This window comes from Anolis carolinensis, chromosome 5, assembly GCF_035594765.1.
Source record: "Anolis carolinensis isolate JA03-04 chromosome 5, rAnoCar3.1.pri, whole genome shotgun sequence".
Taxonomy (NCBI): Eukaryota; Metazoa; Chordata; class Lepidosauria; order Squamata; family Dactyloidae; genus Anolis; species Anolis carolinensis.
Genome location: NC_085845.1, coordinates 200,055,393 through 200,075,605, shown reverse-complemented (window position 1 = coordinate 200,075,605; position 20,213 = coordinate 200,055,393). Strand labels below are relative to the sequence as shown.

At 42.4% G+C, this 20,213-nt stretch overlaps 1 protein-coding gene across 2 annotated transcripts in view; it reads right to left on the bottom strand.

Moving 5' to 3' along the window:
* exoc4 (exocyst complex component 4) overlaps positions 1–20,213 on the bottom strand; it is a 474,612-nt gene that overhangs the window by 63,663 nt on the left and 390,736 nt on the right. For both annotated transcript variants that reach the window (XM_062981249.1, XM_062981250.1), the window contains one exon: positions 17,477–17,696. In XM_062981249.1, coding sequence (XP_062837319.1) covers positions 17,477–17,696 — 220 coding nt within the window. The remainder of the gene's footprint in view (positions 1–17,476; positions 17,697–20,213) is intronic.

Below are 20,213 nucleotides of genomic sequence, written 5' to 3'. Positions count from 1 at the left end.
TGAGTGGTTTCTGGGTTGTATGGCTGTGTTCTAGCAGTATTTTCTCCTGACATTTCGCCTGCATCTGTAGCTGGCATCTCCTCTGAAACCACAGCTGCAGGTGAAACGTCAAGATAAAATGCTGCTAGAACACGGCCATACAGCCTGGAAATCACACAACACCTCAAAATAATTGGGGTTTTTTTGAGGGAAGAGAAGTGCTCCTCGGATGCTCTAGTGAGTATGATCAATGACATGAATTCTGGGAACCTCAGGAATGTCCAAGGCATTCACTTTTAATGCACAACAAGCATGGATGAGAACTCTAAGGAGACTGAGGAGATTCCTAGGCATGGTAGTCTAAGACGTCATTTTCCTGGCCAACACTACGCCTTTGGGCTACAAATCCTGTGACTAAACTTCAGCATTTTATAAAGAAGTCCATTCTTTTGTCTGTTTGAAATATACTCTTTCCCAATATTAAGTTCCACTTCCTTCCTACCTCCTTTAGATGCATTTCTTTGGAAACATGGAAGTCCCCAATGATTCATTCCAGTGCTTCATGCTTCCCTACTGATCATTTTGCTTTCTCCTCCCACATGTTCTCCAGATCTAATTTAACATTTTCAAGTGTATTTCTGGAATGTATTTATTTGTGTATTATATGACATTCCTGAGACTGCCTCTTAGTCCAAATAGCTCACAGCTTTCATCCTGCTATTTCTCTACTCAATGATTCTGTGTCCAAGGCTTTCCTGCCCAGAGTGAGTAGGTCTTGCAGGTTCTGCCAATGCGAGTGTGGTTGGCTTTACAGCATTTTGCATGCAACCTGTATACCTGCACACCTGTCCTTTGTGTGAGCTGTGCTGAAGATGTGATGGAGCTACAATTCCAAGGTAATATTAGCCTTGCAGGCGAGGCAGGATTAGTTCCTGAGCTGTGTACTTAGAAGCCAAGAGGCCAAGGCATCTTTCACAGCTTTGCCAGTGTTTACATATTGAATTAAAGTCCTCCATGCAGCAGATTCCACTGACTGTGACAGGCCCGGTATTCTGGTCCCCCCCCCCCCGCCTCCCTTTTCCTCCCTGCCCTCATTGCAAAGGCAAGAGAGATGGACACTTTTGCATTTGAAGTTGCAAAACCCCATCAGAGTCAAAGCGAGAGCCAATCCCCTCCCCTTCCCTTCTCCCCGAAGCCCGGCTTCCTTCTCGGCATTGATTTTAAGATTAAAGCACCGCAAGAAGGACCCAGATCCATAATCCTGTTCCTGCAGATTTAGCGGTGAGTGACAGGAATTGATTCTGTGCTCCAACCCGCTCAAAAGATTCAGGAAGCCGCATCCTCGCTCGGTGCTGCAATGGGACCCTTTGCATGTGCGGCACGTTATCCCACGGAAGGCTTGACAGTCGTCAAAGTCACTTTGCTGAAAGTGTCCTTGGCTGGGAAGAGATGGGGGGAACACTTCAGCTCATCACGTGTTTTGATATTCCCCACTTGGCCTGCACAGCTCAGGACGTGCCGAGCTACGGGAGTCCCTGCATTCACACCTTCTTTTCCCAGGCCAACCTGGGCTTCAATAAACCGGCACTGCAGCAGACAAGGGGTTGGTGAAATGCCATACAGCCTAGGGCACTACAAGAGGCAGGGATAAATCTGTGGATAAGGGCACAGATTGTATTAGCTTGGCATAGGTAAAGGTAAAGGTTTCTCCTGATGTTAAGTCCAGTCGTGTCCGAATCTGGGGGTTGGTGCTCATCTCCATTTCTAAGCCGAAGAGCCAGCGTTGTCCGTAGACACCTCCAAGGTCATGTGGCCGTGGGCATGACTGTATGGAGTGCTGTTATCTTCCCGTCGGAGTGGTACCTATTGATCTACTCACAGTTGCATGTTTTTGCACTGCTAGATTGGCAGGAGCTGGGGCTAACAGCAGGTGCTCATTCCGCTCCCGGGATTTGAACCTGGGACCTTTTGGTCCGCAAGTTCAGTAGCTCAGCGCTTTTAACACACTGTGCCACCAGGCATATGAATGGCTAAGTCCAGAGCTTCTGCCATTTACTATTTGTTGTTTTGTGCCGCCAAGTTATTTCCAACTTATGGAGACCATATCATGGTTTATTGGCCAGAACCGAATATGTTTGCTTATGAGATGGCCCGCGCATATGTGTGCATGGGGGGGGGGAGGGAAGGAATGAATGAAAGCAGATGAAAGCCCCTCCATCCATCCCAACTGCCACTGCTTTGGCCTTGGAGTGAGAGCAGAAAAGGCACACACAGTTCCATCATGTCTAGACCCAGAAGGAGATGAAAGGCCATCTCTCCATCCCAACTCCCACTGCCCTGGCCTTGGATGGAGAGAAGAGGAGGTTTTATCTGCTGAACCTAATCCCTTCCCACACTGCCATCCCCTTTTCCTTTGGTGTCATGTTTTAATTAGACTATAAACTGGAGAGCCGAGAATGTACAGCGATGGCATTAAACAAATATGGCAACAACAACAACAACAAAAGGGAAGTTTTGTTGTTTTTCATTACTTCTCCTCACCTGCTCTTCTACTGGTGCTCACATACCATTAAATTCACAGCATAAAGCTTTGGAAAACATGATGCATTTTCTCTGTTGCGGTGCTGATGGGGTCTATACAGCAGGGGATTGCAGTGACCCATGATGACGGCACAATGCATTTGGGACGGGAGCTACAACTATATCAATCAACATGTCAAGGGAAGGAATCGTGGTCTGACCCAGTGGGAATGTGTGTGATTCACATAGATTTGTTCCATACAGAGCCGTTTCACCTGTCGTCAGCATCATCTACCCACACACTAATCAATTAGGTTGACAAGATCCCCCTACGAATTGGCCTGGCTCTGGCTCTTCTTGCGCTTTCTGGGTGATGTACAGAAAGGGGGTAGCGACAGGAAGAGGGAGATGTTCCCCCATGGAAGGGCTGTAATTGGGAAATAGATGCGTTTAACGATAGAGGATAGGACTTAGTGATGTAAACTGGGCATTGGACTGAGATTGAAGACCACGGTTCAAATCCCTGCTCAGCTGTGAAAACTCTCAGTGAAGTCACTCTCTTTCAGCCTCAGAGGCAGCTCTCCCCTGAGCTGAAGGTTTGCTGAAGGCCCACCATAGACTGAAAATGTCTTCAAGTTACAGAACAACAGAGTTGTAGGGCACCACAAGGACAATTTTGTCCAATTTTCTGCCATACAGGAAAACAAAACTAAAGTACTCCTGAAAGATAGTCATCCAACCTATCTTCAAAGACCTTCAAAGGACAGTCAACCACCTTTGCCTTTAAACAATATCCACCTAACAAGGTCCAATCTTTTTTAAACAGAAGGTACTGAGCTGCGGAACAGGCAGATCTTATATCTGAGAAGGTGGATTTTGTGTCATCATATGCATATGAGCAGACTGCTTTTTTGAAGGTTCACTCCTTCCAACCCATACTCTATTTGGATCCAATAGCCTAATTCCCTGTTCCAGCATTTGTCTTGAGATACTTATTTATTTGCGATATTTCTATCTCGCCTTTCTCTACCCTGAAGGGGACTCAAGGTGGCTTTCCACTCTGTCATCACAGTGTTGTGAGGACTCATAATGAATTTGGGAAAAATAGGTTCCCAGTTCAACTCCTGGCCATGAGAGGTAGACTTTAGGCACTGTGGCCACCTGGTGATTGTTTTCCTTCTTCTGTCATTTTATTATCCATGCCTGATTAAGAAGGCTTGCAAATCTCAAAAGCCAATGTGATACATTTGGTGCCTTTTGCATGGCCTAATAAAGATATTGAGAGCCAGCGTGGTGTAATAGCTGGAACATCAGACTGCAGCTCAGGAGACCAGGAGCTCAGCCATGGAAACTGAGTGGGTGACTTTGGGTAAGTCACAATACCTCAGAGGAAGGCAAAGACAAACCTCTCTGAACCAATATTGCCAATAAAGTCCCATCATAGTTTGCCTTAGGGCCACTAGGTTCAGAAATGACTTGAAGGAACACAACAAGGATGGTATCAACACAAGATGGGATGGACTTGGGTTTTCACTTAAAGGCTAAGTTTAAAGGTTACCACAGAAAGCTTTGAGCTTCAATGTTGGAATATTTTAATGGGGGCATAATTTGTGGAAACTCTGGAAACTAGGCTTTGAATCTCTGCTCAGCCGTGAAGCCCACTGGGTGATCTTGAGCAACTCTCTCTCAGCTGGAGGGGAAGGCAATGGCAAATCTCTTCTGAACAAACATTGCCAAGAAAAGCCTGTGATTGGTTTGCCTTAGGATCCCCATAGGTCAGAAACAACTTAAAGGCACACAACAACAACGATCTTAATCTTTCTGCACCTGAGGAGATGTCAAAAATGAAATTCCATTTAAAAAAAATACCATAATGTAGATCTAATGGGTCTTGACTGGCCCATTCTTTGCTTTATAGAATATATGATGGGCCTTTCTTTTTTTGGACATCTTCAGAGAGAAGTTGGACTGCCGGTTGGATTTCCTGCACTTAGAGGGATGATGGCAGTTTTGGATTCAGTGTCTTATGGGTCCCTTTCCAACTCTACAATTCTATGATTCTTAGTGGCATGAGCCATCTGTGTGTGTGTTTGTGTGTGTGGCATTCTAGCAAGACCCCATGGTAGGCTGGCCTTTTCCCTGATTTATCACTTCGACCAAAGCAGATGGCCTCCCACAGATCTTGCTCTACGGAACTCCCAGGCAGTTGCAGATTTCACAGAGTAAGCATTTCGGTTCTGTCTTGTGCTCATACATTATTTTCCCCATGTTAACGACAGTCAAGTTACTGTCCTGTGAAAAAATCCATTTAGCTCAAGTGACGCTGGCTGCAAAGCGGGAAATGAAGGGCACCAGGGAAGCCTAAGCTGGCACCAGGCGAGCGTGGGCACAGCCATCCGCAAAACACTCATCCATTACCCAATCAACGGCATTTCCAAACCCAGCAGGGTCCAGCTGGGGTCCTGCTGGGAAACAGAAATTAACTTGGAATGGAGGTAATTCATCTTCAGGCGCTCGCCATTTTTATGGAAAACAGCGTGGCAATAAAGAGGAGTGATCCAGAAGGAACGTGGCAATATAGAAAGAAAGGCTAATGGGTAGGCTGGCAGTACTTAAAACAGAGTAGCGTGCTCTACCTCTGCTTTTCTTTCTCAACAATCAAAATGGATTACATACCAAAGAGAAATTGGGAGGCAGCGTTTAAACTAGATTACCTTCACAATGAGTCTAGTGGGTTTAAGTTCTAGTTCGGACAAAGTAATTCAAATTGAACACACAAGTGAAGAGACTAAGAAAGAGCCCCCATGTCATCATAGAGATTTTCTAGCATCTTATCTCTGTCCTTCCTCAGTATTAGTGCCAATTGTTGCCAAATACTTCTGTAGACAGTATGGATTCTACATACTGTATTTTGAAGTTTTAAAACTAAAACTGGATGTCCACTTTCTAGGGGTATGTTTACAGAAGACTCCTGCATTGGGAGGATGTTGGAATAAGCGTGCTTTGGTGTTTCTTCCACTTCTAACATGGAGAGATCCAATGAGGAAACTCATGGTTGGGGACAGGAAGGGTGGCCTCAACAATCATCTCCATAGGAAGTCAGAATTGATGGTTGCCACAGCTATTCGAAAACTTCCTACAACAAGGAGAGTTATTTTTGAGTTCTTGATGAAACAGTCCAAAGACTCCAAATGGCACATTAAAGGATTCTTTTGTATCCCTTTAAGACATCCGGCGCCGGAATCTTGGTCCATCTGGCTGACCTTTCTTAGACTTTTGTCACGGCCAGTTATTAAGGTCAGATTATTATTGATCCTGGCCGGATAATGCGTCTCCCCTAAAATGTCACCAGTGCTTAGACAGCTGGCAATGAGGCACACATACTATATAACATATTGTCTGGATTCTTCGTGGCCTTTTCTGCATTACAGAGCATGGGGCACAGTTGGGAGTGAAAAATGTGTTATTGGAGAATCTTCAGAATAGTTTTATCAACAACAAAGTGCTGAAACCATACTGTGCTTGCGTAGACTGAAAGCTAAAAATGGGCTGGATTTTTTCTATGAATTGTGAGCCAAGCTGGGTTGATTTGTGTGTTCTCCTTCCCTCGCTTGGATGCCTTTTTCCATTCCTTTCTGAGTTTTCCCTACTGAATTTGTCCCTGCACAAAGTGCAGCTAAGTGACCATCAGGTTTGCTCTGCAAGCAACTCTAGCATTGGGCAGAGTGAGGCAGTGGCCTCAAAGGGCAAAGAAAGGAAAGGGGAAAGTCATTGAGAAATGTAATGTAGCAGTGGAAAGAATATTTGACAATACTTAACGAAAAGTCAAAAACATTTCTAGAGTTTCTTGGGCTGATTAGAATCTTTGCAGTTTGGCTCATATTCTATGTAAAATTGACATGTGGAATTTTTGTGCAGAAAAGAACATTTTCTTTGCATGAAATATTTCTGCACATAAATACATTTTTCTGCAAATATTCATGATCTAGCTGAGATGGTCAAATTGACTAGAGTGACCAAGCAGAAACATTTGTTCAACCTTAAGATGGGTGCTTGACTATTACTCTGTTATAATAATGATGGGGCATCTGTCAATTGTGAGATTTATGAATTAGAAGAGTGTCATTAAAAGTAGAAGTGTGACTACAGAATATCATTTAAAGGGGGCAGAGTAATAAAAGAAAAAAGCCACCGGAGAGTGAGTGAGAAGTTCAAAGATTAGCCTTTTTGCTTATCTGCTAGATTTTTTTATTTGGTCTATATATGTTTAGTTGTGTATTTAATTTTGTGTCCATGTTGTGTTCTTTTTCATAGGTACTTACTTGTAGTGTTGTAGTAGCAGTAGGTTAAATGTAGATGTGTAATCGTATTTTGGCATTTTGAATAAAAATAACTGTTATTTAAAAAATTACAATCTTCTGCAAAGAAAATGCTGTTTCTTGTTTATTTAAATTGCAGCAATCCTATTTAAATACATATGCAAACATATACATTTAAATAGCCAACTTTTAGGTAAATCCTAATACTATTTTTGTAACAAATGTCTTCCTTTTCAGAAGATGTGCAAGTGTCCATCCTAGCAGGACCGTAGTCAAGGTTAAATTAATCTCCAATTCTGTGCCTTAATGCCTGCAGCTGCATAGATCAAGACATCTCTTACATGCAACCATTTATCATACACTAAATTCATATTGCAATTCATGTTCAATCGCTGTGCATTTACAGCATCAGGCAGCTGTGTAGGCCTGGCTATGCGCACTCCTTCAACCAGAAGGGGTTATTTCCCATCTACCACAGTAAACAAGAGGCAGCATTTTAATTGGCAGGCTTCACATTCTTTAGGATATAATTTAGAATCAACATGTTAGAAATTAATATACGGATCATGGTGCTTGAACAATTTCAGTCATGCTTTTTTATTCTTGGAGTGGCAAACTCTTCCTCTTCCAAACTCATTGCTCTTTCAATCTTTCCTTGCGCTGAATGCTCCCTTCTCATGTGGGAGAGGAAAAGAGGGAGGGAAATGAGGTCCTTCAGAAGACAACTTCCTTAGCTTTCCGTTTGAGAAGCAATTCATCTTGCTTTTGTCTCTGCAAGCATTTCCTGTCATATTACAGATGACATTTTTAACCAAAAAAAAAGGAACAGGTATAATTATGTAGAAAAATGAAAAGTGAGAAATGTGGAAACCAGAAGCTAAAAAGAAGCAGAAGTTTTACAACCTATTCTATCTATCTATCTATCTATCTATCTATCTATCTATCTATCTATCTATCTATCTATCTATCTATCTATCTATCTGTTTCATATCAAAAGCATTGTATAAATTAGCATAAAACTGATAAAAATAGAAGGAGCACAAGCAGCTAAATATATTTTGACCAAAAACAGGCAACAGCAACGGCATTGTCTGTAGCCTCAAACCATTCTTCCTCTGTACATGAGGCAGGACATTGCGGAAAAGCATACAGATGCAGAGTTGTCTGTTCTGCTCCACAGTCACACAAGGTGGAGGATTCTTCTAGGTCATGCCATCTTGACAGGTTAATTGCTGTAATAACATGTTTCATGCATATGTCTGTGTTAGATGTTTTTATAGTTTTAATGGTTTTAATCTACAGTTGTATGTTTTTGATTTAGATATGTGATATATTTTGATATATATGTGAGGCACTGAATTTTGCCATTTATTATGTTGTAAACCGCTTTGAGTCCCACCAGGGGTGAGAAAAGCGGTATAGAAATGCAGTTAATAATAATAATAATAATAATAATAATAACAATAATAAATCTGCCCATTCCACTTCTGAGTCTGCTCAGGGACTTCCAGGTTTTCCATTCTTGGTTTGCTCCTGGAGGAAAACCCTTGTGGGAGGCCATCCATTGGGATTTACTGGTTAAGCTGCCCAAAGGGATACTCTTGCTGTTGCTAGGGGAACGTTAAGAGGAGTGGTGGTTCTCATGAAGCTCGTCCTTGATTTGAGTCTACTGGGAGGAGGCTGATAGCCATGTAGGGGGTGGTTTTCATAGTGTTCAACCTAATGGGGACACGGAAAGAGCCTCCTTGAAGACTGAGTAAATAAAGTTGGGCGTCCCCTGGGCAATGCTTCTTGTAAATGACTAATCTTTCCAAACTCAAAAGCATTGCTTTTAAACATTTTACAACCTGTTAAATTTAGCGTACGGATGGGCCACTATGATGGCTCTGGGGGTGCTTTTTGCCTCTGGGATCCTGAAGCAATGGCACTAACTGCCCAAAATGCCAAATTATGGAGCTGAAAAACTGGAAGTTGTTGGGTGCTTTCATGAATAGATCCTACAACAAATCAAGCTTAAACTCTCCTTAGAAACTAAGGCCATTGTATTTTAGACACAACCTAAGATGGCATGACTTATTGGTGATGCTTGGAAAAGGGAAAAGAAGAAGACCAAATCACAAATCTAACTAAAGAAGCCATAGCTCTGAGTTTGCAAAGAGGAAGTTGAGAAGCAGGCCATTTTGCCTTCTAGTGGAGTGAAATAGGAAAAAATACATATAATGAAATTCAAGGAACTTTCCAGCCAAACAGCTCCTGTATGTGAACGAGGGGAGAAAGCAGTCACAAAGATCTGGTTGAAGGGGCAAAAATGAAGATTTATGAGCACAATATGAGCCTTGTGAAGGCAAGCTTGTCCATGCTGCTGGGCTAATTAATATAATCCATCACACAGTGTGTGTCTTAAGGCCAGGTCAGATGAAAAGCTGGGGATGAACCAAATGTCAAAGGGTGGTGATAGAAAAACACACATTCACATATGCATAGATATGTGTGCATATGTGTGTTTGTATTATTTTGAGAATGTTCCAGTACATATATTGGTTATTATTCAATGAACAGTCCCAAATCTGAAAATAATGAGTTAGTCTGCATGATATTACAGTTACTGCTGCATGCCTTGTATATAAAATATAAGTTCTTTTGTGTACTGTGCTTTAATTTTAGATCCAAGCACTACAGTTGTGGGTATAAGAATATGGAGTCACAAAGGAGACTAGTATGTTTGAGTTACAAACTGAGTTACAAAGTTTGTGGCTACAAACTTTGGGCCTTACACCTTTTGATCTAAATGCAGACATAAAACTTGCTGCTGAGTTTGGAGGAATATATTAAAAACACAGAGGAGGACTCTGTGAACATACAGAGCCTTTGTGGTTTTAATACAGAAAGAAAGACCAACAGATGGGACAGAGAGTTAGCCTTAGGGAACAAAAAATTCAGGCTAGCACATCTATTTTTATATGATTTTTGCAGAATGTATACAAGCAAGTGTCACAAGGAACCTGTGGAAATAGACACAGTCTCACAGTCTACAAAAACATAGGCTACCAACTGTGCTCCCTTAATTAGCATTTAAAGTGTTACAAGACCCCTTTGCACACATATTTCAGACTAACACAGCTAAGTGTCAAGAGGATTTGTCCAAAGGGTTAATGTGAAACTTGCTATAAATGCAGAATTTTGAAAACTGATGTGATTGCCTTGGGATGGTCTATTATTTTTCTTGAGCTGGATATTGCTTATTACTAGCTGATTTGGCTGAAATTCTTGATCTGGATATTGCTTATTACTGGCTGATTTGGCTGAAATGCTTTAGGGCAAATGAGATCAGGACTCCTGCATTTTGTTGAGTGGTTGTGAGGAGGTCTTCGGGATCCAGGGACCGCACTTTGGGATCTCGAGGCCACATGCAAGAAGAGGGATAGGCTTTATCCAACCCCTGCTCTACTCATAAACCTTTTGTCAAGTATAGATGTGATTCAGTGTCATCACTTTCTTCCAATATGCCAGGCACCAACAGTTAAAAAACATGTGTTGTGACAAAGTTCCCCATGACCATCTGGCAAACAAGCTAATCAAATGTGCGCTAGGCAAAACTACTCTTAAGTGGATCTGTAATTGGCTAAGTGAACGAACCCAAAGGGCAATTCTCCCCAATCCTGGAAATTCTCTTCATCCTGGAAAGAAGTGCCGAGAGTGCCATCAGCAGGGTTCTGTCCTGGGCCCAGTTCTATTCAGCATCTTTATTAATGACTTAGAGGAAGGGCTAGAAGGCATGATCATCAAGTTTGCAGACGGGAGCAAATTGAGAGGGAGAGTCAATATTCCAGAAGACAGGAGCAGAATTCAAAATGAACTTAACAGATTAGAGAGATGACTGGCCAAAATTAACACAATGAAGTTCAACAGGGACAAATGCAAGATACTTCACTTAGGCAGAAAAAATGAAATTCAGAGGCAGAATGGGGGATGATGCCTGGCTCAACAATAGTATGTATGATAAAGATCTTGGCATCCTCATGGGAAACAAGTTAAATATGAGCTAACAATGTGGTGTGGAAGCTTAAAAAAGCCCATGGGATTTTGGCCTGCATCAATAGGGGTATAGCGTCTAGATCCAGGGAAGTCATGCTCCCCCTCTATTCTGCCTTGGTCAGACCACACCTGGAATATTGAGTCCAATTCTGGGCACCACAAGTGAAGCTGTGGAGGGCAACTCAAATGATCAAGGATTTGGAGAACAAATCCTATGAGGAGTGGCTTAAAGAGCTGGGCACATTTAGCCTGCAGAAGAGAAGGTTGAGAGGAGACATGATGAGGGCCATGTATAAATATGTGAGGGGAAGTCATAGGGAGGAGAAAGCAAGCTTGTTTTCTGCTGCCCTAGAGACTAGGACATGAAACAATGGCTTTAAGCTACAGGAAAGGAGATTCCGTCTGAACATCTGTAAGAACTTCCTCACTGTGAGAGCTGTTCAGCAGTGGAACTCTCTGCCCCGGAATGTGGTGGGGGCGCCTTCTTTGGAGGCTGTTAGAAGCTGGATGGCCATCTGTCTGGGGTGCTTTGAATGAGATTTTCCTGCTTCTTGGCAGAATGGGGTTGGACTGGATGGCCCATGAGGTCTCTTCCTACTCTATGATTCTACTAGACTTCCTTGCCTAACATGGTCTCCTGGTTCCACTCCACATTATTATCTGCGGTCAGATACAGTGGGAGGATGTGATGACATCACATCACATGTATTCTTAACAAAAAGCTTTATGAATAGAACAGGAGAAACTTAGTACAGGTTGGCATTTTTCAGCAGCATTCTATGCTGTTTGGTCCTGTTCTACTGTGTTACTATATTTATACCCTGGCTTGCCTACCTACCTACCTACCTACCTACCTATCTATCTATCTCCACCCATCCATCCATCCATCTATTACAGGCAAATACACAAGTGACAGCCAGTGTGAGGTAGTAATTTAAGTACTGGGCTATGACTCTGGAGACCAGGACTTGGCCATGGAAAACCTGGTTGAGTTACACACACTCAGGACAAGACAACTGCATGACAGATTCGCCTTAGGGTCACCACAAGTTGTAAATGACTTGAAGGCACGCAACAGCCACAAATCACACTTGTAGTGGGGAGAAAAACAGAAATAGTACCTATATATATTCTATATAGCTGCCTATATGGAATAAAAACTATTTAAACACTCACTTCAAAAGGAAGAATAAAAACACCACAGAAAGCCAACTGGGAAGCTGCACTAGTAAAATGTGGGCTTGGCAAACAAACTAGTAAAATGTGGGCTAGACAAAACTACAGTTAGGTGGATCTGTAATTGGCTAAGCGAACGAACCCAAAGGGTGCTCACCAATGCGTCGTCCTCATCTTGGAAAGAAGTCACGAGTGGAGTGCCGCAGGGCTCCGTCCTGGGCCTGGTTCTGTTCAACATCTTTATTAATGACTTAGATGAAGGGTTAGAAGGCACGATCATCAAGTTTGCAGACGACACCAAACTGGGAGGGATAGCCAACACTCCAGAAGAAAGGAGCAGAATTCAAAACGATCTTAACAGACTAGAGAGATGGGCCAAAACTAACAAAATGAAGTTCAACAGGGACAAATGCAAGATACTTCACTTTGGCAGAAAAAATGGAATGCAAACATACAGAATGGGGGACGCCTGGCTAGACAGCAGTACATGTGAAAAAGATTTTGGAGTACTTGTGGACAACATGTTAAACATGAGCCAGCAATGTGATGCGGCAGCTAAGAAAGCCAACGGGATTTTGGCCTGCATCAATAGGAGTATAGTGTCTAGATCCAGGGAAGTCCTGCTCCCCTCTATTCTGCCTTGGTCAGACCACAACTGGAATACTGTGTCCAATTCTGGGCACCACAGTTGAAGGGAGATGTTGACAAGCTGCAATGCATCCAGAGGAGAGCAACTAAAATGATCAAAGGTCTGGAGAACAAGCCCTATGAGGAGAGGCTTAAAGAACTGGGCCTGTTTAGCCTGCAGAAGAGAAGGCTGAGAGGAGACAAGATAGCCATGTACAAATACGTGAAGGGAAGTCATAGGGAGGAGGGAGCAAGCTTGTTTTCTGCTGCCCTGCAGACTAGGACACGGAACAATGGCTTCAAACTACAGGAAAGGAGATTCCACCTGAACATCAGGAAGAACTTTCTCACTGTGAGAGCTGTTTGGCAGTGGAACTCTCTGCCCTGGACTGTGGTGGAGGCTCCTTCTTTGGAGGCTTTTAAGCAGAGGCTGGATGGCCATCTGTCGGGGGTGCTATGAATGCGATTTCCTGCTTCTTAGCGGGGGGTTGGACTGGATGGCCCATGAGGTCTCTTCCAACTCTACTATTCTATGATTCTATGACAACCGATGGAAATTGCATGTCCACTGCTGCACCTTGCCACGTGGGTGTCCCAGTGAAATGACTTTAGCATGTTTCAGTAAGAAAATTCCAATGGAAGTGCATCATTTGAAATATAAAGAAGCAAAACAATTTAAGACTCAATCATAATATTGTTGCTACAAAATGAACCTTTTGTAATTGTAATTAGAGAGGAATACATATTAATAGCTACGAAATCAATAGAAGAAAATGTGAACCTAAAATATTTTAAAGAAACCTTCAGGAAATCCTCAACTTAGTCTTTGCCTCCATCTGTTTTTGGATCCAGGCACCTTCTGGTTGTGAAACATCATTTTTGGTGTCTCAGTTTAGCTTCCAAAAGATGGGAAACGAGAGTGAGGGATCCTTATTGAGAGAGAGGGCTGGGGAATGAATGCCTGTGTGCAAAATATTCAAAGCGCTTCTGCGAAGAATGAAAATAACTACACTGCTGCAAAGCATTATTTATTGATCAGAATTTTCACTCCGGCCTCAAAGGTCACACTCACCCCCAAGAAGCAAAATTGATCTGCTACAACTGTATCCTAATCGTTTCTGGTTACGGCTGCAAATGGACCTGAAAGAAAACTCATTTGTTTATGGTACTAAATGACAAAACCCGCTTGGCAACCATTGGCGGCCATTTGAAGGCGCCTGTCACCGGCATCCATCTGATTAATGCAGAGTAATCTGACAAGATGAGAACAGTATGCCTTCCCGGCTGGTGACAAGGCTTTCTTGGGAGAGCCACAAGTGGCCTTCCCCAGGAGCGAGAGAGAGAAAAGCAATCCCAGCAACGGGCTCATTATCATCTCCGGCAAGTCATTACGGCAGAAGCAGCTGTGCAGGCATCCTTCGCAAGGCATTTTACCCGACTGTCCACTTGCACAAAAACATTTAGATTCTATCATGCATGAAGAATCCAAAAGGAAGGCGGCCGGGAATCAAATCTATTTTAAAGCAGCCAAATCAAACAGCCAGGTCAAAACTCAGTCCTCACAAGGAAACGCTGCACTGATCCCAGGTGGGAAGAAGACAGCTTCTTCAGCTTTGTAACTGAGGAAGTAAGAAGACCAAATAAACGGTGGCAATAAATGATGATATACCACCAGTGCACAGGGTGATTATTGGAATAACTTTCCAAGATTCCTACATGCCATGTGGATCCCTTAGAATGATTGCACATTAGACGAACAAGTGATATAGAGTTGTCCTTCCATGTTTATGGCTCAAGCATTTGTGGATGTGATTACTTGTGGATTTGCTGTTCAACATAAGACCAAACAATCCCTACATGTTTTCTCTAAGAATTTCTTGGTCCTCCAACACCATACTATGGTCAACTTCAGAGATAAGGTAACCACAGGTTCATGGTGGATATGCCTAGAGAACTGTTCCCTCAGAAAAAAATACCTGGACTATATACATTTTTACATGGATTCTCTACAAAAGGTGAGGGTCAAACTGTACAATTAGCCTGAAACAAAAGGTGCTGCAGAGGAATCTCCTCTGCAGCCCATTCAAATCCAACCATTCCTGATTGATAATGGCATGGTCTCATAAGCCCCATCCTGATCAAGTCCTGTTTCATTAGCTACGCACCCATGGGAGTTTCATTGACTAACGAAGATCAGAAACTTGCCTTATCAACAGAATTTGGATAATGTCAAGGAAGGATTCCCATGCTTGGCCTTTCAGTAACATAGAATTCACAACAGTTTTAATTGCAAGTTCTTCTTCTAGAGGTTTACTCTGTGTAACTATGTGCCCTCAAGTCACTTGTTGATTTAAGGCGACTTTATGAATTTCATAGGTTTTTCGGAGGGCCTTTCCAAAATCAGGAAGGACACGGTATCTTTAGGATATTTACTAGATTCTCACAAAATATTAATCCATTAAAATAGGAGAATCTGAATCCTTTCAAATCCTAGAATCAAAGAATAAAACCACAGAATTGGAAGAGACCCGACAGCCATCCAGCCCAAACACCTTCTGCCACAAAGGAAGATACAATCCAAATTTTCCTAACAGGTGACCATCCAGAAGGAGATTCCACTGGATCCGCAGGTAGTATTATCTTTCACTGTCAAACGGCTCTTACCATCAGGAGGTTCTTCCTATTGTTTAGGTGGAATCTCTTTTCCTGAACAGGACAGGATATTTTCTAATTCAAACTTCAAATAGATGCTGTGTTTGCTCTCTAGGCAATTATTGTATAAAAACCATTTTGCCACAGTCCTGTTTTCCATTTACTCTCCAGGTACAAGTACATAAACCCCTTTCGAAATGTAGCTTGCTACAACTGCCGCCAAAGGGAACTCCTTTGTAGTTTTGCAATAGACAACATGCAAGAAGGACTTGTGACAGAAGGAGAGGGCATTGAAAAAGAATAAAAGTGTAACCAATTCCTCTTTTTGTGTGAGATGGTCCAACATAAGAGTTTTCTACATTGCTATAGATATTCTTGAACTACATGCCTTTGTACAGTAAGACCTTTTAGGTGGGAGAATGTCTTCTAGGAAGTGAAAATGCCAAAAATGAATATACTGGCCTTGTCTGTACGGTCAATTGCCATAATGAGCAGTAATAAATTGAATAGGTTGTTTTACTATAAACTGTGCTTGGAAATGACTAGAGACTGGATGTATTTATCACCCAGTGGCTTCAGTGACAAAGTACTAAGACTGGGCATAGGTCTTTCTCTTTTAGAAAAGTAAGATTCCATACATGTAGGTTGTTTCTTACTTTTTGTGTTATAAATGGTGATGACTTCTTTGTGTTCTGTTTCAGTAGCCACGGGTCCCTCTCAACAATAAAGTCTGGCTGCCCAGTCTGCCTGGTCATGTGCACAGTAATGCTTCCTTGTCACAATGTTCTGCCCACTTTCCATCATTGCCTTCAATACCACATGGTGCAGAAGATCCCACATGGAAGCCAGCACAGTAAGATCCCCATCATTACAGAACCATTTTTCAAAACTTTAATTGTGCTCAGAGTAAAAACATTATTTCTAGGGATCTGCTAAGCCCTCCAGGCAATTGTATGGTATGTTTCTCTTGGAAGTTGCACTGCAGAACCTAGCAAATCCCTAGAGATGGTGTCTCTCTACAAAACCCTTTCGAAATGGGGCCGTGCTGTGGCGCAGACTGGTGAGCAGCTGCTGCAATAAATCACTCTGACCATGAGGTCATGAGTTCGAGGCCAGCTCGTGGCGGGGTGAGCACCCGTCAATTAAAAAAAAAATAGCCCCTGCTCGTTGCTGACCTGGCAACCCGAAAGATAGTTGCATCTATCAAGTAGGAAATAAGGTACCACTTATAAAAGTGGGGAGGCAAGTTTAACTAATTTACAATGTTGGAATGAGGAAGTGAGGAAGTGCCGTCAGAGTGGATGATGAAGCAGCTGCTCCCCCCTATGGCCAGAATCGAACATCCCTCCAGGAGAAAGTTAAATTGCCTCTGCGTCTGTCTCTGTCTTGGTTCGATGTGTTTATGGGCATTGAATGTTTGCCCTATATGTATAAAATGCGATCCGCCCTGAGTCCCCTTTGGGGTGAGAAGGGCGGAATATAAATACTGTAAATACATAAAATAAATAAATACAAATTCCTAGGTCCTCCTATGCAACTCTATGGCAGCCATCTTCAGGAAGTGAGGTATTTCAATAGCATTCAATCATATCTGTGGTTTCACGTAATTGTTGTCTAGCCAGGAATCCCCCCCCCCCCCCATGGATACAGGGGTCTTACTCTACTAGCTTGATTCACAAAAAACTGACCCTTCTAACAAAGAAGGGGAGGATTGAACAACATTTTGTATTTATGAGACCACTGTATACTAAATTACGGTAAGCGCAAGGTAGGAGATGGGACCTACACCATCTGATAAATCAAATTGCTGCCTGTTGAGCATGTAAATCAGGATTAAACAATGTGTTCAATCAAAATCCATACAAATATGAGAAATGCGAATAGCAGTGGTTAGTGGGGCTCATGCCAGTAAAGCAGTGAATCTGTTTTGGGCTTTAGCCCAAACTTTAGAGAAGAACCAGAGGTGTGGATGCCTCTTTCCAGACTAGGTTTAGTACCGTGTGACAGCTTTTAAAGTTCAGATTAAAAACAGAGGACTTTTATGACCTGCCTCCAAAGATGACGCAAATCCAAATGAAAATGGAGTGCTTTTGCTGGCTCCTTTATAGTTGCAGTACTCCCTCTCCCTTAAGAAAAATCCATTTCAAAGGCGTATTGCACTTTCTTACCTGCAAGAGAGGCCTCTGCACTCCAAGCATCTTCATGGTGTCCGCGTTGGCCAGTATTTTCAGTGGGTCGGTTATTTTGGTGACCCCTTCTATTTCCTTGTTGATTTCTCCCAAGACTTGGCTCAGAAAGATGTTCTTGATATACATGGTGAGGAATTCCCGGAGGGGACACTGCTTGGTTGGACTGAGACCCAAAGCATGCTCAATCTCTTGAATGAATCTGAAACACATTAAAAGAGTGCAGAACTGTTATTAGCATCTTGCCCAAGAACCAAAATGAAGTCTTCAATATGGAACTGAAACAGCTCAAAGTTTAAGAGAGAAACTCCTTCATAAAAACCAATCCCCATTGACCATTTGTGTTTGAATTGATACAATAGGGCAGAGAAGGGGCTTATCTGACACAGTAGGAGGCATTAAATTCATCCGTGGGAACTGAAATTTTATTCACTAGCAACAGCGTCCTTCATCAAATATTTATTAGTGCTCAGTAAAAGGTTAAGAGGGGACATGATAGTCATGTTTAACCATTTGAAAGTATATCAAATTGAGGAGGGAACAAGCCTGTTTTCACTAGCTCCAGAGACTAGGACACAATGGGGCAACGGATTCAACCCACTGGGAGATAGTTCCACCTAAACCTTAGGTGAAACACCCTGTTAATAATAATGCACTGCCTTGGATTGTGATGGAGTCTCCTTCTCTGGAGGTTTTCAAACAGAGACTAGATGGTATTCTGTTGGGAGTGCTTTGATTGTGCGTTTATGAATAGGGTTTGACTGGATGGCCCTTGGGGTCCTTTCCAACCCTATGATTCTGTGGTTCTGTCCCAGATTTGGTCCAAGGGGATCCAGTACAATCCCAATATTTGCAGATAGTTCTCATTACTCTTTCATCAAGAAACAGAACCCTCAAGATGTAAATTTACAAGGGATTCAGAGTCTTGTTCTCTGCCGTTCCAACTGAATCCATATCAGACAACAGAGGAAAATGGAAGCGAAATCCCATAAAGATAAAAGGAAAAAAGAGACCGAAATGCTGTGGGGCCTATTTTTTCCATGTGAGAGAGCACGCGGCAAGTCAGGGATGGAAAATTCCCCCCAGGCATGGTAATTACACTTATTTAACATAACAACGCAGTACTCATTCTTGTAAAATAGTAAGGAGATTTCTGCAAATCAAAATGCAAATCCAAGGTACATCCCTGAGTTGTTGGACAGTGATCCCAAATGGGGAGAGAAGGAAGAGGCTAAAAACCCAATAAAGCAAATCTATATTTGGGGGGGGGGGAATAGGGAGTCTGTTTGCCTCTTTTTGTGCTGTTATGAAATATTTGAAAGCAAAAAAAAATCTGGGTAAGAGCCCCAAAGATACAGAAGGGAAAGCTAAAAATCTCCATCTCATATCCAATTCAGAAGGAAGCACTTGCCGAGTGATATACAAATTTAACTTGTTTTATCTTTCTAGGAAAGCATTCAAGGTGATTTGTGACTACAATTAAGCGGTCCCTCTAGACGGAAAAAGCACTTTAGGTAAAAATCAACTCTCTTTTCTCTATTTTTGTGCAAATGACAAGTCACTGGGTATGCGGGCAGGAGGCACACACACACATACACACCAAACAGACTATTATTTCCTAAAAGTTTAACTCCGAACTTTATTGCCACAGTTAGCTTGTTATAAAGATGAGACAGCTAAACATATACTGTAGAACGGATCAGGAATAAAGTCTTTGGCAGAGAAGAAATCTGGTTTTGATTTGTGATACTTCTTCCCCAGGAAATATGTAAAACAAAGGGCAACTCTGTAAAAATTCAGCAAAGGAATGTCACTTTTCTCCTGATAAAAATGGGTCGGAAAAGGCTCCCTGGCTGACAAGACCTTTGGGCCATGTTTTACATAGAATGTGGGAGTTTGACATATGTTGCAGCAAACTCCAGGCATGACACCCTGAAAAATAGCCTGTATTCCGCTGGTTCCCAAACTCGGGACTTCAAGATGTTTTGGACGTCAACCTTCTCAATTCTAGACTGTGGGCCAAACTGGCTGGGTCTACTCGGCGTTGATGTCTAAAACACCTGAAGGACCAAGGGAGCCATTGCTATATTCTAGGATGGAAATGAAAATCCCTAAAAGTCACAATTGTGTACCATGCAAGGGTCTTGACTCCACCTGACCTTCTCCTTCTACTCTTTGTTCTTGGACAAATAATCCTTTCCTTTATCATTCCTGATAGAAGAGTGGGGTAGTTTGGAATATTTACTAGAAAACACTTTCAAATGTCAATGGACCACCCTTTGTCAAGTAAAGACTCTTGATTCCTACAATGAATTTATAACAAAGAACTGATAGGCTTGGACTGAGACTCGGAATGCGCCTCTAAATGTTTGAATGGATGTTTTAACTGAATTAATTTAATGTATTATTGTTGTATGTAATTGTTTTATATTGGTGTTTTATAATTGGTTGTAAGCCGCCCTGAGCCCCCCTTCGGGGCTGAGAAGGGCGGGATAGAAATGCTGTAATAAATATAAATAAATATACAAGGTTTTGAGACCCTTTTTATCGTTTCAGAAGCGAATTGAGAATATACTGCAAGTCACTTCTGGTGTCAGAGAATCAGCCGTCTACGGAGACGTTGCCCAAGGGATGCTCGGATGTATTATCATCCTGTGGGAAGCTTCTCTCATGTCCCAAAATGGGAAGCTAGGGCTGACAGATAGAAGCTCACCCCATC